Genomic DNA, 24,442 nt, shown 5'->3' with positions numbered 1-24,442 from the left:
AAATTTAATTTTAAGTTTGAAGTCGTTTACTTTCACTAAAAATATTAACAAAAATTGGGTGAATTATTAATCCTTTAATAACCGAAATTAAGTCCGCTTCAATTAAATTTTTTTTATCACAAAATAAAAGAACAAAAAAAACGTTAAAATTATAAACTGAAACAGAAATTAAAACATTTGCCAAAAAAAAATTTTTACTTTCATGATTTCTTTCAAAATTGTGCAAACTTTTACTGCCATCTACATTATTTAATGACACAATCAAATTTAATTATACACTAGATGGCGTTCATACTTTACTAAAAATTATATTTAAATAATTTCAATAAATGGTTATTACTCTAACAAAATAATTAATTTAGAGCAATTAAAATATTAAAATTATTTATAAATATATTACACAATAATATTGCAATTAATTTAACGGAAATTAAAAATATTTTAAATATTTTTGCAGCTGCTTGAAATTGCATGCAATGTTTTTAGTTCCTGCTATGTTTTTGCTTCTTTCTATCTTTCTATGTTTGTTTGCGATGTTATTTCAACGAACAGCTGCTACAGCCGCCACTTCTGTCTGCTGTATTTTGACGTTTGGCATTTGTTTTGTTGATTTTCTTTTTAGCGTGCAATTTTGCCGGCTTTTTTTTATTTGAAGAAATTTATTAAAAATTTGTGTAAACTAATTAACCGTAACGTTTTTTTTCGTTTATTGAATTGAAAAATGTCGCTCACGGATGTTTTTAACTTGAATTCGTCGCCGATGTTTGAGAAAATTCGTGGGAATTTGCCATTGGAGCGCCAAAAAATCCAGCACATCATGGAAAGCAAAGGCGATTTGTTGTATGTTTGGGACGCGGCGGAATCATGTGTGCATGTGATGGACTGGCGTTACTATGACCCAAAAAATGCCAATGAAAACAAATATCAGGTGAGTTTAGTTTAAAAAAAATAAATTAAATTAAATTTAAAATAAAACTAAATGACGCGTATGTGTGCCTTTGTGTTTGACCTAAAATCTAATCAGAATTCAATTCATGTCGAAGCAAAATGGAAATTATTTGAATAAGAATTAAATTCAATTGAAATGAAAAAATAAATTTAAATATGAAAAATTAATATTAAAAATATGGAATTGGAAAATGTTAGACTGCATACTTTAATGCAGTAAAGAACTAACGTTTATTCGACTCACTGTGTAGCGAGTGCCACAACAATAACAACAACAACAAACGAGTTTATTGCTTGTCCAAATCCATTTGCACAGCAATTGTTGCTCAACTCGATTGCTGTTTATTATTGTAAATTAATCAAAAAATTAGTAATTAATTCAATTATGGAAAAAATGCTTTTACGCGATATAAAGCAATAACCGTGGGATATTGAAAAATAAAAAATATTCTGTTTACATTTCGATCTTATTCTAATGTTACTGCATTGTTGTTGTTGCATTCTTCTTTGGTGTTTATTTTTTGTAGTCGATTTAGAATTTATAAACTAAGGTGACCAGATAATATTAATAATCGACTGCAGCTACAACTAAAGATGCATTTAAACCAAAGCGAACGCTTGTGAACGAACGAACTTTTGCAGATACGATTACCTGCGAATATACGTTCGTTTGCAAGCGTTCGGTTTGGTGTGGATGCACCTAAATAGGTATGTTAATGAAATTAAGATTTGGTCGTTTTCATTGGCATAAGCTGATTTATGCATGTATATTCCATACTTGTTTGTTAACATATTGTATATAAAACATATAGCTAATATTTCAAATTCTGATAATATCTCTTGTAGGAAGTTCATTTTAAGGGTTAAGAGTTTATTTCGACCTCTTTCGTCTTAAATCAGTTGATTTATTTATAATGAGCTCATTTATATGGAAACTCCTTGTAAAGCATATTATTCTCATTACCGGCTTCATTGATCATAACTGCCTAAATGAGACATGTCGATGGTATAATGGTATGGTATTATATATAGTATGTGAAAATGGACCTATTTCTTAACATTTTATTTATATTCACAATAACACGACAAAGTTTAAGATAATTGCCCTGAAATATTTTAAGTCGACATTTACATTACATTTTTGCTCAAAACTCCACTATTGTTAATGGAATTTGAGAGAGTTCAAACTATTAACTGTTTGATAGACACATGCTAGTAGTACCATGTTACCACTGCTTATTTATTAAATTGTTTAAGTATCTTAAAGATTTTGTCGTTTCCATTTTGACATACCATAAGTTACTTATTGCATAGGAAAAAAACTTTTTTATGTCAAAAAGTTCTTTCAAAGTTTTAAGACAGCTGCTGTTTGTTTACTCTATAATATTTTACACATATAATTAATGTAATAATATATATAATTAGAGTATTAAACCATTTTTATATATATATATATTATAAAGAGGTTTTTTCGAACAGTAGTGAACTACAACAACAAAAATTTATTTTATATTGTTTTAATTAATTGAATTTTTGGCTGACCATACAGCTGTTTCGAGTATTGCCGAGTATTGACTCATCATCATTGGTCTTGGAAATAATTCTTGTATTTAATTATTCGTCAATAACTATTTTTGAGACTGCAAGTACCAGGAATCGAACTCGGGTCCTGCCAAATGTGAAGCTCAGAATCAGCACACCTTAACCAACTGATCCAAAGCCATACTTAACGTTTTATGTTCGCTAATTTTTCTGCAGTTTTGTTATTATGCTATGAAAGTTTTAATTTACTTGCTGTGTTTATATTAGAACGAAATCATATATATTTTATAAATGTTTTACGTATTCAAACTATAAAAAAAAATATATTATTAAATACTCACTTTCTCAGTACGTTTATTTACAGCTCAGCTGCTGTTTGTTTACATTTTAGATTTAAAATATATGACAAATACCATATATCAAATTTCTTGTAGGAAATTTATTTTTAAGGGTTGCATTCGTCATTTTTGGTCTAAGTTTCCTTACTTTATTTTTAAGTAAGTTAAAAAGCATGGAAAAATACATATAAATGTCAAACAAAACACGTACCTGCACGTGTGGAGTTCGTTTTACAATTATTTACGACTGACTCTGTTCATGAAACAAACATGTCAGAATATAGCTTTCCGACTTGGACCTTTGGCAAATCTGAAACGGTCATTTAGTTGAATGTATTGTAGTTGATAAAGATCTTCAAAGAAGATGAAGTAGTGAATCACTGGCGTACATGAGCTGTACAAAAACAAACCAGATGAACGGCACTTTCATCGTCCTCCCCACAACTGCGACAGGTATAATTGAAGCGGCAGTTTAATCTTCTAGCATGGTTACCTAGAATGCGATGACCTGTAAGTAAACCTACCATAAGATTAATATCTCTACGGACCATTTCAATGAGAGTATTGTGGTTCCTCTTAGTGGAATGTGGCCAAATTGCATACAGATGCCTACATATCCTTGAGTCGTCCCATCTTTTATTGAAAGATTCTTTCTTATAACTATTATAAGATTATAAATTTTATTGCATTATATTTATTTTATTGTATTATAAATTTTTTTTCTCTACACTGTATTTAGTTGGAAAATGAACGTTTTACTCTGTTGCTCTGTTGGAATCACAATTACAAGATTTAGTTGGTCAGTGCACTGAATTTTTAGAAGATTGAAATCTGTCTGCTTTTTGCCTGAACTATAAAGCATAATAACTTTCAAGTGAAATAGTCAAAAAAATCTAATCAAAAGAATATTTCACGTGGCTGAATTTGAATTTTATCTATCTTCCAAAATGAATACTTCTTTTCTACCAAGAAGACACATATTAAAATAAATTGCCACCAATAAGTCAAGGACTTAAATTTCAATTTATTTTTAAATATCTCACCATTAAACTCCTTTTTATATAAAGTATATATTTTTCGTTATTTTCTTATAAAAATTGAACGAGGTTTTCCTTTTAAGATATTTTTTTTTCCAATTTTTTATTTTTTTTTTTTCTGCACTCAGTTTGACGCCAGTAATTCTTTAGCATTTTATTTCAATTTTTCAATTTTTTATTTTGCATTTTTTAAGTACTTCCCCTTGCATCGTATTTACTGCCTCATCTATTTAATACCATAAATAATTGCATCTAATTAAATATGCTCAAATGAAAATGTCCTTTTTTCTCGCTACGCTAACAGGACTCTCCGCTGCAGTTGACGCGTGATGGAGCGAATGTCATTCGAAATGAAATTCAAGTTTCAATTTAAGCAAAAATACCAAATAAAAAAATGTTTTTATAAAATAGCAAAAACAAAAAAAAATGTATAAAAATTAAAGAAAAAATTGAAATGAAAAAAATGTTGAAAGAAAAAAAAATGGAATTTAATAGTTTTCAATTAGGAATCATTCGTTTGCAGCCTTTATTCTTCTCAAGGCTCAAGGCTTGGAATGGCTTTCTTCCTCCTTGCAGAGCGATTTCCTCCTGGTTGAAACAAATGTTGAATTGGTCGGTCGGCCTCCTCGCTACTCTTCCAAGTGTCAACAAATGAAGTCACGATTTTGTCGCCTCCAGGACGGCAATGGTGTGACACTTCAGTATTTCTATGCTCATTTAGTTCATCGTAAATTTTATTTTATTTTAATTTCATTGCAATTTTCTGTCCTGTTTTTTTTCCGCTGATGCTTTTTTTATATCCTTAGAGTGTTTATTTACAAAAATTCCTTATTGAAATGCAAGGCTAAATTTGTCACGTGACATTCATTTAGAATTTTTTTCATATATTTTTTTAAGCATTTCTTACATTTTTCTCTGGCAATACAAAATAATATATACGTAAACAAGCTCAAATGCTAAATGAGAATGAAATGAGGAAAAAGGTGTTCTGGAGAAAAGAGTGTTAATGACAATTGTTAACTTGATTATAAGTTTGAAGTCATTTTTCCTTATTCCTTGAGATAGATCATCAAATAGATAAAGAAGGAAAGTAATTATGATAGTTGTTCGAAATGAAAATAGTTCATTCCATTAATTATTTCAAATTAGAAAAACAAATAACTAGCGTTTAATGAAATAAGAGATTTTATAGTTCTAAAAAACCTGGCTGTACTAGACAGAAAGTGTGCCTTAGTTACACGTGCGAAACATCTGAAATATATATTACTATTAGCTGATAAGAGAGGTATCAAAATACCGGTCTTAAATAAAAAAATATACCGACCTTATTAAGATGCGATATTAAATTAATTTATAACATCCGTTTTGGCGAAAGAAACTAAATTCTAAATACAGTAAGGGGGGATTACTGTACCCTTAGAATGCGTTTTCATTTTACTCGATTTTAATTCCTCGTATAACACGAGGATTCCCCCATATAACGCAGGGATTTGTATAGTTCATAATTAACTTCGCGTATCTTTGCAGGTGTGTATACGGGGTATACGGAAATACCTCTATAATGGGGGATTACCGTATAAACTATTCTTTGCAGTATATACGTTTTTATCGAACTTTAGTGAATAGCGAATAAAAGTGTCAGTGTTATTGTTGTTTACTGATGGGTCACTAACAGTTAGAAAACCTTGCAAGAAACATAAATTTTCTCTTCAATAAATTTTACCACAATTGTGTGGTAAACAAAGATCAAAGTTAACTTTAAGACCATCTTTTAACCCATCTTAAGCTTCATAGAAGAGCTTTAAACGCTCTGAGTTTCATACTTTAACATAGTGGACCAACTGTTCCAGGTGGATAAGTAGAAACACTGTATTAGTCACCCAATCTTTGAGTTTTTAATTGACCAAATAATCCATGAGGATCAATGGAATTACTATTATAACATACATCCCTATCTGAGAGTTCTTTATTTAATTCATTTTCCTAATCATAGAACAACTTGTTGAGTAGTTGAACAGTTTGATGGGAACTTTTAAAACGGAAATTAGTATTCTCCCACAACTCAACACAAATAAATTAGTGCCACTTGATGTGATAGTGATATTTAAATTAAAGGTAAGATGTCATACCATTTATCCTTCTATTTATTGCTTACAACATGCAATTTTAAACTATGTCCCACCATAGCTCTAAACATTATACTTCATAAACACCGCAAAAGGTTTCCGGTATGCAACACCAGATGGGTTAAATCCCGATGATGTAAAGTCATCCTATGCGTAATGATTTTACATCTTTCCAATGATAAATAAAAAATCAGTTGGGAATTTATAAATTTGAGTACTTTATACTGAATATTCGTATCCAATTGGCTGTATCTGTACCTTCTCTCTATTAGTAATCCATGATCCATATTCAAATAAATGGAAGTTTCATTTTCAACTCTGTGTTTAATCTCACTAATAATACTATTTATTTTTAAGGTGATTAAGTGATTCGATGTTTTTTTAATCGGTAATTCGATAATTTTTTTAAAGTGATTCGATAAGTATCAAATTTCTAGCAACTTAGATGAGTGCAGGGTCATCTGAAAGTGCGGTCATTTTAATCCCATCTCCTAATTCTCATTAGCTTGAAAATATCTTATTAACAAATTAGAATTTATAAAATCGACAATTTATTAAAAATTAGTTAAATAAAATTAGTTAGATTAAATTTAGTGAGACTCTTATTTGATCCATGTATAGTTGGTTGATAGAAGTGACTGGTCAACAGATACCATTCCGCCTACCATAATAAGCAGTTATTTGCAATTTAAAAGTACGTTTTATCACACGAAACGTAATAAATAAACTAGATCCTTTCAGTTGAGTTTATGGATTGCAGTTAAACAGATCTTTTGCTCTTATTGATAGACAGTCTAACAGATATTCATGAAACACTTCATTGAAAATCTTTTTCTTCTGTTAGTCGACGTTGTATAGTCATAGCGAAAGTGTGTTATTATGTCTTCTTCGTTTCCATAACTTCTACAATGTATGTTAAATTGAAGTGAAACATTTTCTGCATGGTTGTCTATAAACCAGTGACATAAAGAACTGCAAGCAGCTTGGCATCATGGACTTGGTCCCTGTTATTAAGTTCACCGGTCTATAGTTAGCTATAAAAAGCTATGTGTTCTAAAAAAATCTAAAAGAAGTTGATAACTTTATGTATTTCTTTGTGTGGAAGTTTTCCGACATTGACCCGTTTTGTCAAATAAAAATACGATATATATATTAAAACTAAAAATCTCAGATTTCAGAAATTATGAACAAAGTCAAACATAATGATATCTTTGCAATATGTTGAGAGGTTTTAAATAATTGTTTTAGACCTCAGACCGTTTTTAATTTTACTCAAAAACATTAAAGATCTTAAAACTATATGGCCAAATAGAGTAACTTTTCACACATGCCATCCATTTCGCTATATATAAATAAATGCTATTATATAGCATAATAAACCAAATCAGTTATCTAAATTATATGTTGTACAAATCAACAGGAGTTTTAATTGATCTGTTTAGAATTAAAGCTAAGAAATAATTAATTTCCATTAATGTAAACAAATTTGTGCTACTCTAAAAATGTTGATTAACCATTCAATTTTTACAATGTTCCAATACCAAAAAGGACATAACTTTTATTCCCACACCAATATAAGAACAACCCATATTATCCACACCAAGAAGGAAAACAACCTATATTGTCCACACCAAAATGAGTACAACCTATATTCCCATATTCCCAAGCAACTCATCCCCATATATAAATAATATCATAAAGTCTGCCTTGTAAAACCTATGTAATGACCTTTGTACTGAAAATGTTTATTAAATCTTAAATCCAAACACTCTTTTTATGCACAGCAACGATTATTTGTTATGTGAAGTAATAATAATGAAAAACATCGTATGAAACTCCACTTACTGACCGCACCTAATAAAAGTATGTTGTCCTGTTGTAATTAATATAAACAAAAATCTATAATTAAATGCTAAATTCATGAAGTCCAGTTCGGTTCAGTTTAGTTCAGTCCGGCTACGGTTACGGTGGTATGAGGCACATTTCTGTTATAAAAATTTTTCAGCTCAGCAGGTACATAAGCTTAATAGTTCACTGGTACTGCAGTCCTATGCGATGTTTGCTTGTTATTCCCTGTTTAACGATTTTTCGTTCAGAATGACAGCAATGACAGCGCAATGATGTCAACTGTCCACAAAAAGGTGAATTATAACAACCTTACAGCTTATTTGTTTTTCACGGTAATTAATTGAAGTCGCCACGGAATTGTTTGCATATAATTTCGCTTAAATTAAACGGAATGAGAAATTAGCAAAATAGTTTGCAAAAATTACCTTAAAATTTGATGAAATTCGCTTCACTAAAAATGCATGACATTTGTCCAGGACTTTAAGGTGAATACATTTTAGCCATAAAATTCAGTCGTTTTTCCTTTCGACAGCCGCTTCATTTCCCATCCATTGTAATTCTTCTTCTCGCTGACTTCATCGCCAATTAAAAAAAAAATCGCTTTGTGCACTTGCATCACTCCATTAAATCCATCCTCCCGCTTCCTTCCCATCTTTGATGTGAAATGAAAAACTTTGATTATTAATTCATTTTAACCAGTGCAGTCGTGTCCTTTTATTATTGTCATCATTTGCTACTGTTGTTAGTAGTCTTCCTTGCAGTTGTTTTTTTATATCTTTCAGTTTTTTGTATTATATTTTTCTTCTTATTTTTATCATCTTTATTATTGCCCGCCTCTCTGCGTCTACTGTTTTATAAGTCATTGAGTTTTACTGCAATTTGGCTTCGGGATTCGAGCAATATCAACCTCAATTTTTATTCTGTACAAAAGCACATGAGAGTCCTACTCATCTCATCTCGTGATGATGATAAATAAATAGAAAAAGAATGTTTAACAAAAAAATCACTGAATATTTCTCATACCAAATATCCTTTACATTCACCTGTTCTCGATTTTGTCTGAAGGATTTTAGTACATTTCTGCTATGGAACTTTCAGTTTAAGAGATATGTTTAAGAAAATTTGTTATTAAGAATATTTTTTTTTCTAACGGATTTAAAATTTAAAATTCATTTATAAGTTTAGGATGCAAACTGTAGATTCTGCGAAAAGAATGAAGAATCAGCCCACACATGTGCTGACATGATAGAATGCCATGCACTAACGTACATATGGAATAGACTCTTGGGAGCAATTAAACTCTGTAAAGTAGGTTCTATACTACTCTTTATCGAAGCAACAGGGCTTGGAGAAATATGCAAAACCCAGAAGATGGCACAATAGACCCGACGGTCGCAGTGACATATCATATACCCATAATAATATATATGTAGGATCATCTTTTTCAAAATACATTTAACTCAATAAGTTATTTCCTATTCCAAGTTATTTCCTATTAACTTATTTCTATTATTATATTAAAAATGATCTGGTTAGTAGATCAACTTTCAATTCTAACCCAGTTTCGGTGTGTTTAACAAAACTACTCTAAACTTTTGGGCATTAAATTTTTACCTTAATATCTTAAATATTAAGATAAATGGAATTTTCTGATATATGCCAGAAAAAATATTTTTATGATTAGATATTTAAAAAAATCATGATTTCAACTCTAGGCGCCATCTATTTTCAGGACCCCGGTTAAGTACATGACCTTGATTTGTTGGTTCCTCTTCAGTCGTTGAGTTATACTTTTTTTCTTAAATTTCTATTAAGTAGCATTTTATGCTTTTGCAAAGATTCAAGACCATTTTAAACCTTTAAATTTTTCCTTTGTACGGCAACACAATGGGCTAATTGGCCTAAGTGCATCCATTTGGATTGTGATATGTAAAGAAAAAAAGATATATAAGAAACCTTTTTTGAAAAAAATACTACTATTTTAAACAACTTATATACTTTATTCTACTATAAAAATCTTAAAACTCTACCACTCTGGTTTATAAATATAAGAACCTTTAGAATATTATAACAAAATGTATAGTCCATTCGTTATAACATTAAAAATTGCTGGAATCAGTGATAGGAAGGTAGTTAATTAGTTATCGACATTGCATAATAATACACTAAGGCGTTTGTAGGCTACATAGTCCCACTAGGATCTCCAAATAAAATTGCATCTGGTTGAACCATATCATCAACGTTAAAAATTGTAGTAGCTTTGTTAGAGAAACGGTGTTTCCATGTAAATATATTTTATAAGATAATGATCGATTGTCGTCATTATTTCTCTGTTATGTTCTGGACACAACATGAAAGATGTTTGATCGAAAAAAGGAAAAATGTAGAAATGATATATGTAACCAATACAATTGAACTTAATACAATTTATGATAATTAAGTTAGTTGATATAGCTATGGTTTATGGTGTTTGTAGTTATATGGATAGTCGTGTGGGTGATTTATGGATAAACAAAAATTGATAAAACTCTTGACGTGCGTATAACAATCAATAAATGATAGTCAAGACAGTCGAAAGTTGATAATTTGATAAAATTTGCTAAAAATTGTGGATACACTTGATATTATCGAAATATACTGCCCAAGCTGTATAAGACAAATCTTAATTTATCTATTTCATTTTATTTGTTTAGTAGTAGTGGATTTGTGATTTTAAAATTGATACATCCACTCGACCTGAAGTATAGAACCAGGTATTTGTTCATATCTCAAAAACTGCTACACTGATTTTTATTGACGGTTTTTATTGTCATTTTCGCACTTACCGAACTAAAATATTTAGAAAGTGACTTAATTTAATTTATAGATAAAAACGTTATCGGCTAATATAAGATCATATTAGACACTTCCATTGTCTTAAACAAACAATATGTAGTATAACTTTGAAATAACTTTGTTAAGGAAAAGTAAAAATAAAAAAACAAAGCATATGATAAAGAAGAATCAAATTAAATAGAAACATATAATAAGAATATATGTTCGTACCTCCTCTTTGTAGTCTATAGAATCACTCCAAATTCCTACCGCTTCAATTGCATTGGTTACTTTTCCATTTGCTTATCAGTGCAGCTTTTTTCGTCCATTTCTGTTCATGCAGTTCATGTGACTTAGCAAAGTTTGAGTTTGAGTAGAAAAATATTTACCTACCTTAGCTTTTTAAAATTTTTTACAATAACCAAAACAATGTTTACGAATTTTTTATGTCCTTTATGTTTTCTTTTAATTTCTTAAACTTTTTTTCTTTATTAAAACATTGAAAAATGTGCAAACATTTTTAAAATTATTTTATTTATATATAAACGTTTTACATTTTAGAAAACTTTATTTCTCTATATATATATATATATTATATATATATATAAAATTATTTTAAAGCAAAGGTTACATACCGTAAATACTCGGCAATGCCAATTGAATACAACCCTGAGTTTACTAAATGCTGCATAGCTTATGCTTACATACCAAATATTTAAAGCAAAATAAGTAAAATTTGGATTACAAGTTTTTATGCATTATGATGGCAATAACCTAAAAGAATTTTAAAATTAGTTGGGAAGGTAATGAGTTAAATCATTGACCTTTGCTCACTAAAACAAAAATTATTAATGTCCCTAAAATGTAAAACTGAATCGTACTGAACAAATAACAAGTTTGTCGAACTTTAGCCAAAACACATTTTGTTTATATCAAAAAAATAATAATTAAATAATAAAATAAAAATAATAACCAAATTTTGGAGCGAATAAAGTATATAAAGAGTTAGCACATTTTTGCTATAGACGCATTCACACGGCTGAAGTTAATCGTACTCCCGCAATCTAGATGAAACCAATATTTGCACAAAATTTTTGTTGACACACTACTAAAGTTAATCGAAATCCTGCGATCTACTACTTTTAAAGTAATGCTACTGATTACCCAGATTATGAACATCATAATTAATTTAAACAGGTAGTGAGTTCTTAGTTATATATAGTGTATAGGGTTTTTTTTTTAATTTAATATCTAAAAAATGAATACGATTTGACAAAATGAGTCACAACAAAAAATTATTTAGCTTTAACTATTACAAAAAAATTTAAAAAAATGTTTCTTACCTCCGGAATTTTTCACTACTTTTTCAAATATTTATAATTATATGTCGAAAGGTACAGCTCCTTATGTTATATGCAGTTCATTCTTTAGGTCTTGTCAGGAATGACATTAAGGGCAGAAGTATGTTTCTATAATCCCTTCACCTTACGGGACAGAGGTTAGAATACTCCAGAGGTAAGGCATGCCCATGGTAACAGCCGATTAAAATCCATAAGACACCATCCTATTGTTTGGAGTATTATTGGTAATTCATAAAATCTACGTGCGGTGCCTGACTGGAGGTGTAAATCTAATGTCATCTATGTTAATTCCCTATAGCTTCTGCTTTTCCTCATCAATGGAGGTTCGCTTCATTAATGAAGTGTTGTGGTGGCGGATAGAATGACTGCATTAATTTACTTTCTTTCAATGTGAACTTGTATTTTAACCATTTGTTATGACCCAAAAATAGGAGATGAGTTAGATATACATCACTTCCTACCAAGAAGTAAACTATATTCAAACGGTTAAATTTAATTACTACATGAGGAATTCTATAGAGCCCCACTTTTTGTGCTCAAATAATTAAATTTTAATTTATTAAACCAACAAATATTTCCACCGATGAGTATATAGCAACACTGGAAACAGCTGTATAATCAGCCGAAAATTCAACTAATTATATATAAAAATTTTGTTGTTGCAATTCAACACTATTTTAATGTTTTCTATTTAAAAATTAGTTTCCTCGTCATAATTGAATTCATATCAAAAACTCTATTCACATTTTCTATATTGTACCTCTATTTTATAAATTAGCCAACATTAACCCGGAAAATATAACTAATATGTTTTTCACTTCAATCCATAAGGTATCACTTGCAGTACTATTTTGTTATTAACCTCTGTTTCAATCAAAAAAAACCTCCCATACAAACCCATAAAAATCATATTCAATAATGTCATTCTTCTTTTGAAAACATTCAACAGAAGCAACAAATTTTAAGTGTCAAGAAAACAATAAAAGTGATCTAAATTCTATAATAAGAATTATAAAGAACTATGTGGTATTCCCATACAAATCAACTAACCCTACTAAAAATTACAAAATAATTTTTTTTGCACTTTTCTTTTTTTTTTTTTTTATCAAAAACACATTAAAAAGATAAAAAACTAACACGCAAACCGTGTTCAAGGCAGACACGTATCCTCCGGACCCCAAAAAAGAAAACTTCACCGAATGCCTTTACGAAAAGGCAATATTTTTTATGTGCGTTCAGGACAAATTACAAGAAAATTGGTTACAAAAGATGCTAATGATTTATACAATCGATTTGACCATATGCCGAAAGTTCCATAACAGACAAGCATTTGAAAAATAGACCACTTGACTGACCCTGCATTGTATACACAATGCAGGCGTGTTTTTTTATTCAATAAGTGTCACTTTCTATTTTTGTCCAAATTCTTAATAGTTTAGGTGTTGTCCTGTGATGGTTAAACTGTTGATAAGGGTTTCGAACACCAAGGGTCACGCCAACTCTTTTTCGTAAATAAATGAACTATAAGGACATTTTGTCAAAAGGGTAATTGCCAATGTGGTTTACTAGAGGTCGAACATTTCTCATAAGAAGTTATATTAAATGTTTGTCAATTTTATTGTATTTAGTGAGGTCACGCACTATCAAGTGTAATAAAAACTGTCCTATTATAATCTAAGTTGAATATTTATTACTCCATAAACTTGTTGAGTGACTTCAAAATGGTTATTGATTGTTTCACATAAAGTAACGAAAATGAAGCAATTAAATACATTTACTTATAACAATATATATTAACATTTTTTTATGAACTTATGACCTAAACTATATTATAACATATATTAAATAAAAAATCTTTCTTCTTAATAAAGCTGAAATATTGTTCTAACAAAGAACGAAAAATTAAGTTAAAATAGTGCATTAAGAAAGCATAATGAAGTTGTTTTGTTTTACTCTTATTAAAATTTTGGGAAAATATATAAAAGTACTCACGTGTCCATAGATAATAGTGTAATCTATAACGTTTAATATTATAAGTTCTTTTTACAAAAATGGATAAATCTCATCTTTATCAAGGAAATTTATGTTTCAATAATATTATATGCATTTAAAAACAATTGTCGCTTTTTCATAATCTCATTTCATTTTGTTTGTAATTTTGACCTATTGTAGCTGTTGACAAATATATATGTACACCTGTTAATATGTAGTTTACATCACAGGTTTTTAATTGTAAATTTCTAATATAAAAACTGGCTTTTATGTCAAGTGAAAGCGGTTGTGGTCGAATTGCCGTGAGCCGGTTGAAATTGTGAAAAAACCATTGACCAGGAAGGTTTTGCTGTGAGTTTGGTGGGATTGGCAGGGGATCATCTATTATGAGCTGCTTCCTTACGGTAAAAGTCTTAACTTAGAACTGTACTGTTAACAATTCGGCCGTCTGAAGAAAGCAATCGCCCAGAAACAACCAGCTATGGGCAATGGCAAATGAATCGTGTGCCATCAGGACAACGCCAAGCCATACACATCGATAATGACTCGCCAAAAACTCCGGGTGCCACCTTATACTCCAGATCTGGTACCAAATGATTACTTTCTGTTCCTGGTGAATATTTTTGTGGTATAAAATTCACTATAAGAGAGGCTTGTGAAAATCGACTATCTCAATTTTTAGCTAATAGGGACGAGGACTTCTATGAGAGAGGCATAATGAAATTACCTTCAAAAAGAAAACAATTTATTGAACAAAACGGCCCATATTTGACCTAAATCGGGACATTCTAACTATGATACATTTCATGCAAAATTATATATTTATTATAATTACTATATTTATTATAAGGCAGATTTGTCATTCATTCTATGTAGATTAACAGTTTTTCGCATTTATACTTTTCTGAGTTTTGCAATCCCACAAAATTAATATCGAGCAAAAGTTTTTGGCAGAAAATTCGTCAAAACTGTATCGATAAGCACCGCACTTACCATTTTTTCAATTCCCAAAACTAATTACCTCTTCAAGGAAGCCTTTTCGAGTTGATTACGAGCTTAAAATAAAATTTTCTGTTGGTGTTAAGGGTTTTACCTCAATCAGACTACGAAAACTGTATTAAGGATTGAGTCAAGTGTTGACAAAGTTGTATTCGAATCGATTGTGTCTACTATAATGTAATATAATGTTGAACCTTTTTCGAGTTAGTGCATCTGGGCACTTTACTCTTTAATAGCTGGAGATTTTCTGCAGAGTCCCGCTCATCTCATTGACTAATTTAAGTATTCCTCATAATCTTCGTGTTTATTGAATGACTGATCTAAGATCTGCGTACCGCCCCTTGCGGTTAGTGATTACTCTGAGATTAGATACAGCTACTCTGAGGAAAGCCTGTCGGTTTTCACATATAGCTTCAGAGCTCTGTCCCTTATGTATTTTTTGACCGGATCTATTTTAAGGTCTCTTTAAGGATGCACCATGGCACTTTGAAGAGCCTTCGGACAGCCTGATTTTAAGCAACTTATAGCTTCTGGATAGTAGAGTCGGCAGCTTAGCTATACGCGACACACCCATACTTTAAAAATTTACCAAAAAAATTTAATGATAATTATTCAGACTTATTAGTCATTTAATTTAAACTATAATTTATTATTTATATTTAAAATAATTATATTTTATTAAAGTGATGTTCTAATATTTCGATTTACTTCGGTATAGTCCCCTTCTTTGTATAAATTTGAATTAATTCATGTTTTGTTTATATTTTATATATATTAATCATATAGTTATCCGGAATATATTTTACTTTTTTTAGATAAAAATTAACTAAAACTTATTACTGAAGTTATAATTTCTAAGCAATTACTGTCTTTTGTTAATAGATTAACTCAAATATATTTAATGTTTTTCATAAACGACATCCACTAATTTCTGTAATTAATTTACGTAGCCTGATGAATCCCACTGATTCGTTAACTCCTCACAATAAAAAAAATAAAATCCTCATAATTGTCATGTGAGATAGGAATAACTTTTATGGCATTTTAACTAATTTGATTTAATTTCCGAGATTAGTTTACAATACTTTTGTGCATGAATCCTGAGCCTTTCACAAGGACATAATTATATTTTATATTTTTTTATTGTTTTTTTTTTCTTTTTTCATTTTAGTGCATGCAATATTTTTATGAGTTTTAATAGTGTTTCAACTACCGGAAGTATTCATTTCTCAGTCTTCAGTTAATTTAAGCAAATAAAAAGTTTCATTAATTTCCATTTAATTAAGCTCAGTTGTAAGTGCAATTATTTGTGTGCGTTAAAAAAAAAAAAATAAAAATAAATAGAAAAAAATAGAAAAAATACGAAATTAAAACTTCGTTGACGCCTTTAATGATTTTTGCACACCCATATTTTCAAGTATATTTTTTTTCAGTGTAATACCCTAATTAGCGAACTTGTGTAGTAGCATTTGTAGTGGAGTGGATTTCGAATTGTCACTCCTGCCACACGGCTTCTGCTCCATTACTCTGCTGCAAAGTTATCTGATAAAAATCGCACTTTTTCCACAATTAGCTAAAACAAGCAAAAATGTAATTAAATAATTTAATTTTATTATTGAAAGGAAGCAAACTTTATTGCGTTACACATAACACACCCATTTTTTACACGACTACACGATATACGCCATTCTGAAACGTGTAAGCGCTTATAGAACACAAAAAACAAAAAAAAATATATAACAAAAAATAAATAAATAAATTTATTGTACGAAATTATGTTTGTTAAATAAAAGTTTGCATCTAATTAGTAAAATGGTTGGAAAATTGAAAATTGCATGTAATAAAGTAATTTTTTACATCCATGCTTCAGGTTAATATGTCAACAAATATTTGTAACAAATCCGTTAATTCATCGTAGGTCCTCTCAATGAAACGCCTTAATAAAAACAATTTTGTAAAAGTTATGAAAAGCACTAATTACAATTTATTATTATATTAATGTGTGTTTTAATAAAATGTAACTAAATAAATAGTATGACATATAGTTATGATGAAATATTATTTTGTGCACACTTACACTGTACATTACACGTACATATTTAATTAATATCCTAAAGTATTGGATTTAATAAGAACTAAACTTAGTATTGGAATTATATATAATTATGATGAAATATTGTTTTGTACACACTCACTCTATACACATTATATGTACATATTTTATAAATATCCTGTATTAAACTTTGTATATAGCTTTTCACTTAAACTTTCTCACATTACTTTAGCCTTCACTTTATAGACGTAGATACTGTGTTTGCTTATCTGCTTACAACAAATAAATTCATCCCACAAACCACTTCGATTGCTAAATCTGAATTTAATCTAGATTTACTCTTGGGGAGTTGCCCGGCACTGATGCACAAGCAGAAAAAACACCTAGGAGGGTATTTCATGGATCATAACAATCCAAGACTAGGAAAGATAGGCTCTATAATGTCTTTCATTAAAGAAATCGGACTTGGTGAAACACTCTAATCCGACTAAGGGGCATAATAGATATTTTAGGTCGCAGTGCACGATCCCTTCTTTCAATAATAATAATACTCTCGATCTGTAAAATTTTGTTGCCATTTAACAGACAGAAGAACATTTTTTGAATAATCTAACATATTTGTGATAGTCTGATAATGATAGACATTTACATTTTTCACAAATTCATATATCGAATCAAATCATCATCATATCGAATCAATTATCTGTCAAATCATATAAAATAGCTATTAATTTCAGGGTAGTCTTGCTACTCTGAAAAAACATGAATTTTATCAACAGTTTAAATTAAAGATCAAACATTGTTTAAATTCTTTCTTAAAGGGTTTAAAGACAAATTCAAATTCATACCGTCATAGTAACATAGAGATAAAGTCAAGTTTATGAGTGATCTGCATTGTTTAAAAATGTGTAAACAAGTCTTGAACGCTATCCACGTGAAGAACATCAACAAACTGCATTAACAGCAGATATTTACTTAGTTGATTAGCCACAACAGACGTGAGTCGTCCTTAACCACCCCCAGTAACCTTCGCCAGTCAGCCCAATCAGTTACTTGCTATCTCCAGTTGACGACTTCATGTCGTTGATAACCTAGTTCTTCCACCATAAATGCAGACGTCCTAATCCGTACGCCCTTTCGTAGTTTCTAAACGAAACATTTTCTTCCATTCATATGCTATTATCAATCCATCGAAACTGCTAAATTTTTATAAGCTTACTATGTCAATGTCCAGGTATAGCTCATACAACTCGTTGCCAAAGTATAAAGGATCATACAGTGGGACTAGCATGATTAGACACTTGTAGAGCGTGATTTCTGTTTGTCGAAAAAAGACTTTTAACCTAAGTTTTTTAAATCTTCCGAAAAATCAATACTGATATGAGACCTATAAGTTACAAAGTCATAACAATAAAAGCTTTGAAATTGAGGGACAAGACAAGTAAGCAATCTAGTACTACATACAAAATTTTTAGTGTGAAGTTGTAGAGTGTCCCCAAATTCATTTTCTGTAAATAAATTCGAAGCCTAAATCGATTTTATCATTTTAATAATCATAATGTTAATTCACAACAAATTTGAAGAGAACATATGTTTTATTCCAAGTTCTTAAAGTTATTGTTCTCCAAGTAAATTTGGGATATCATTATATGATATTATACGACATAGATATGATATTTAAATCCGCAATTCTTGTTCTTACTACCATTATGCTTTTGTACCTTTGCTATTTCTAATATTTTTTTCTTAATATAAACTTAATTTATTTTTTAAATTTCTAAGATTTTCATATGCTTATGTACAGCATATTGCTCACATAAAAATCTAAGAGATACTTTTTATTACCCACTCATATTAGGTCATATAAACGATTCTCCTGAGATGGTGTGAAACACGTAACATATCATCAAATTTCCCATTAATGCGTAAAATTCATACGCACAACATTTATATTGCCAATATTGCCAGATCCATTAAAACTCTGACTTGCCTTGGCTTAACACCTTTTCGCCACCCTCCCTCCACACTCTTTCATTTGTTTTTATGTCAAATTACAAATATATATAATACACATTTCTCCGCTCCTGCCTACTTTTAGCCTTAACACCTTGGCATAATGTTACTTGTTGGTTAACAATTAACAAAAGTTAATGTAAAATTATAATTATCACACAAAGCACATTTGTTAATTTAAGCCAAAGCCTCCGGAGGCAGGCGAAGACATTGTGATACACTCAGATTCTTCCAAGAAAATGTGAAGAACTGAAAGCGCGTCGAAGTGTGAGCACTCCCCGACGTAATAAATACAAAAACACCCAAAAATATGCTATAAAATAATTTTATAGAAATAAACACAAAAACCATAAACAAAACAGAAATGCTATTAACACTCAAAACTGGCATCGAAAGTGCACGTACAAATCCGCTTTTAGGCGGTCCAATCGTGTTTTGTTAGTTTTGTAAAATTGTTCGGTTATTTAGTGCCGTAAATTTGGGTGAAATTTGCATGTGTGGTGGGTGTACTGTGGGTGTTTAGTTGACAAACAACGGAACAATGTAACTCCTACGCATGAAAGGCGTCTGCTGAACCCTTTTATATTGAGCGCGCATAAATTTTATGTGAGTTTCGGGTTAAAAGTGCTTTCAGGCGTTTAAATGTCCCATAAATATTGAAGAATGGCGAAGTCGTCGTTACAGAGACAACAAAACCAAAATTCTCTACTTGCAACAGTTTGATACTTCCAAATGCTGCTGCACGTTGCCCAACTTGGCGTAGTAAATCCTTTACGAGCGGAAAAACTTTCGAAAATGATATTTGTTAACATTTATGGTGATGAAATGCGTTTCGAAAGTCATTTTAAAATGGCGTTCAGTTGCTGAAATATATAATATTTTAGTGCTTCGGATTATAATGAAGCTTAATACTAACTGCCACATAACCATTTATTCTTTGTCCTTTAGCCCGGCTCGCAGTGTTTAATGGTGATTTGCTGCCAACAAAATAATGAGCTCGGCGTTAATAATTTTTTGGCAATATTTTATTTTTGGTATAGCTAACTTTCGACAATTTTCACTATAAAAGGTATTTTAATGACTATTTTGTTGTTGCGTGTGGGTGATTAGTGTTTTTATATTACAGAGACATTGTAACTTTTAAGTGCTTCACTAATGAAGTTGAACGGCAATTTCCATGTACATTATTTCGTTTGTCAAAGAAGTAATAAAAAGAAATTGTTAGTAAATAAAAAAAAATTTTGATATACAAAATAAAAACTTAGTTTTAGTTAAAATCAAAAATATAAGATAGTTTCTCACACTTTTTGTTAAACAGTATACAGTTCCAACTTAGCGTGTGATATGAAGAAAGGCTTCAAATCCGAATCAATACTTCTAGACAATTTTTTCAAAAATTGTTTAGTTGATCGTACATAGTTTAATCCATTTCAAAATCGTAATAAGTAGTTAAAAGCATTTTATTTATTAATCAGTATCAGTTCAACATTCTCAATATTCTCAATCATTTCAAAATATTTCAAAAAAGAAATGAAAAATACTGAAGTAGCCAAGGAAATAATAATTTAAATTGAACTTAAAAATTACATAGCTCTTTTCTTGAAATATTGAATCGCATTCGAATCAATGGATATTGATTTTCTTCATATTACACGATAAGTTGGGACTGTGTACTAACTAATAATACTGATTAACAAAGAGTGGGAGTAATGAAATATTTCTTATATAATTTTAACCTCTAATATACGTACAATTAAAAAAACACCTTAAATAAATTAAATGCTGTTGTGAAAAACAGATGAAAACATGAGACGGGGAAGAACGTGAAACGAACAAAATCGTTTAATAGAAACGGTAGATTAAAGAAATTATCTAAAGAAGTCTAAACTTAACTTAAGTTACACTCCAAAAAAATTCTAGAACAAATTCTCCATATTTAGACTCATAAAAATGAATCATTCATTAGAGCGTATTTATTTTCTTTGTCTGCTTAAACCTAACTCCAAGCAATACATACGTCGAGATGTCCTAAAAATGATGATTATCTATTATTATCTAGATAGCATGATTATCTACTTTATAATTTGAAAAGTATACATAAATAAAACAATTTTTTGAAATTGCAAAAAAAAAAATTTATGTTCATTTTTAAATATATTGTTTGGATATATTTTATTAAATATAAAATATAATACACTATTCAAAAATGTCGTCCATGTTTCCTACAATACTGGATTATTTGAAGTTCGTCAAAAATAAAATATAAATTGGTATCAATGTGACTGCAACGATCAGAACTAAAGGTTTTTGTCACACCTACATTATTCTCATTTACATTAGTTTCATTTATTATTTATATATATTTATATTTATTATTTATATGTATTTATGTTTATTATTTATATGTATTTATGTTTATTGTTTTTATGTATTTTTATTTTTTATATGTGTTTAATTTTTATGCATATTTATGTTTGCTATTTATATATGATTATATTTATTATTTATTTATGTTTATTATTTGTATATATGTTTATTTTTTACAAAATATTTTGTTCTTTTTTTGTGACCAAAAATATTATATAATAATAGAGTATTTAAATTGATCAATGACCTCTCTCAAATCCATTTTTATAAATCTATTATTTATATATGTTTCTTTTAATTATTTTAATATATTTATATATTATTAATATATATTTGTTTATAATATTTATATTTAATATTTATTTATATTTTTTATCTAAAAAAGAACAATATTAAAATTTTTTGTTTCAAAAACTGTATATATGAATTTACTACATACCGTATATATTACTATATATATACTATATATATATACTATATATATACTATATATATATACTATATATATATACTATATATATATATATATACTACAGATATATATAGATATATATTACTGTATAAACTCCCACCTGAAATATGTCAAATCAGTTTTCACTAAACTTAATCTATAATAGGTGTTTTTTTTTAATCAACCGTTTTTCTTTAGAAAAAGTTTTTAAAAATCCCCTTTAATAATAAGCCCCCTGTAATAAGTTTTTATAAACGTCCCTGGTATCATATATAATTTTATTGGTTTCTAAAAAATTTATTAACAAATGTAAAATAATATTTTGCTTGAGGTTTCGACTTGATATCATCATTATTTGCTAAATATTCACATTAAAAAGGATTGCGCACGCATTCAACCCATTTCCTGCCCTGCAATAAACGCCTTCATTCATAAGTTTTGCAAAAACAAAAGCATCCTTCAATGATTTTCTGCGCTTGTGTATGAAAAAAAATTATTGAAAACGCATCAAAAATCGATAATTTCATTTCGATTTTAGGTGCCCGTTAAGTCGAGCAGCCAATCACAGCGCTCCTTGACGCTGATTGGTTTAAAAATTCAGTAAAATAAAAATTCTCACATAAAACAGAATAAAACGTAAAATAAATTATAATAAATATCTTTTTAAAAATTTACTTAAATTTATTAATGTTTTTTTTGCTATTTTCCAAATAAATAACTTGCTTTTTACAATTCATTGCTCTTAATTTGAAAATGTTTATTTTCCGGAAAGACAAAACCATTGCAGCACCAAAAGCAAAAAACCAAAGGTCCAAAGCATATTAATAAGGATTTTATTAGTTGTATACGTTTGTATGTAAAAATATCTACAAAAGATAAAGCAAAGCAAATGAATGAAAATCATTTCATATAAAGAACAAAAATTTAAAAAAACTTTTAACAAAATAAAATTAATGTCTATATTAGCATTTCGCTTTTAAAATATTTATGCAAAGCTACCCAAAAATACAGCCAAAAAAAAAAAAAGTTGAATTGTACAAATGGAAAAAGTCCGACCATATAATATATTGCATACACCCGAACCAGAACATGTAAGTCGATCTCCAAAGCATCCCTCAAATATAACATGCATCTTTTTTTATTTAATTTTCCTTTATTTTTTTTTTTTATTTTTGTTATTTTTACCAAGTTACTGCATAAAAAATGCTGCTTTTGTCTCTATTAAATTAATCACTGGCAATTTTTCTAACTTAAATATAAACGATAAAGCATTTGTTCCTTTTTGCCATTCCACTCTCTTGTTGGCATTTTAAAATTTTTCTTACTTTTTTTTAAGTAGCACTATTTTTTAAGGATATTTTTATTTATTTATTATCATTTTTTTATTCTTATTTGCTTATCAAATCAAAACCAAACGCAAAATGCTTTACATAGCACCAAAAGAACATTTATGGCTCTTCATATCCTTATGTATATGTTTGGATCTGTGTGTAGTTTTTTTTTAATACCATTCTGCTTCACTATTTATTAAGGGTACCGCATTTATACGTCATTTTGAAATATAATTTTTTTTATTTGAGAAACATATCACTGTGACATTTCAATCAATCAGTGACAATGTAAGGACTATTATACACAACGTGTACACATTTCTGTTGTATGGCATTGCCTTTATAACACTAGATATGGTCCTTTAACTAACAAAACTGAGAGTTATACAAACAACGTTAATAATCTTTTATTTTGGTTTAATAACCAAAATTATATTAAAATCAAAACTTCATATTTTTAAATAAATTTAACTGTCACAAAAGTGAGAAAGTCTGACTTAATGCCTTTATTGAACGCCACTTCTTAAAACACAATTCACTTACACATTTCAAGATCCTTTATAGCATAATGACATTCCCAAAAAATAAATTACTTAAGTTTTATACGAAAGTTCGAAATGCTCAGTACGCTTTCAATATAACACCAGCGAACATTTTATACTTTCAAGAGGCCCTGTGCCCATTTCAGACACTTCCTGTCTTTGATTAAGCTGATGATATCTGCTTAATGATCCCCACTTTTGATGTAGAGTTAGAACGTTCTATCGTGTGATAGAATTCCAGTGTTCTATCTGAAAATTTTAGCTTATTGCAAACATCAACAAATATCCTCTAACTATAGTCGCTGACAACCATACAAGTTTATTTAAGAAGTTTTGTTACCTTTGTATGATAACTAAAAATGGACAAACAGGTACTGATAAAGTTTAAGGTACACTCCATCGTGTACAGAAAGTTTACCCATCGCGCTTTGTATTAATGTACACACATCCCTAAATTTTCAAAACCAGTTTCAAATTTTTAGGATCACACAATAGATCAGAGACGTGCAAAATCAGAGATAACATAAATATGTGTCTCAGAAACATTTACCACAACTTTTGATCACATGAGCTGTAAGGTCTCGTAGCATCTCCAGTTTAATTTAAAACCAAAGTCTATTTTTTTTTAAATCATTATATTTTTTATTTCACTTTCAATTCTGAAATATTAATACTAAATA

The 24,442-nt window shown here is 29.2% G+C and overlaps 1 protein-coding gene across 1 annotated transcript in view; it reads left to right on the top strand.

Annotated features, from left to right (window-relative positions):
* The first annotated feature begins 670 nt into the window (after positions 1–670).
* The window catches only part of LOC119666472 (nuclear pore complex protein Nup88-like), a 30,459-nt gene continuing 6,687 nt past the window's right edge, over positions 671–24,442 (top strand). Inside the window, exon 1 of the mRNA XM_038075748.1 lies at positions 671–928. Within this exon, the coding sequence (XP_037931676.1) occupies positions 722–928 (207 nt within the window). The 5' untranslated portion in view covers positions 671–721. The remainder of the gene's footprint in view (positions 929–24,442) is intronic.

Source organism: Teleopsis dalmanni, chromosome 1 (assembly GCF_002237135.1).
Source record: "Teleopsis dalmanni isolate 2A chromosome 1, ASM223713v2, whole genome shotgun sequence".
Classification (NCBI taxonomy): Eukaryota; Metazoa; Arthropoda; class Insecta; order Diptera; family Diopsidae; genus Teleopsis; species Teleopsis dalmanni.
The sequence above is the reverse complement of the archived record's forward strand: the minus strand, read 5'-3'. Positions and strand labels throughout refer to the sequence as shown.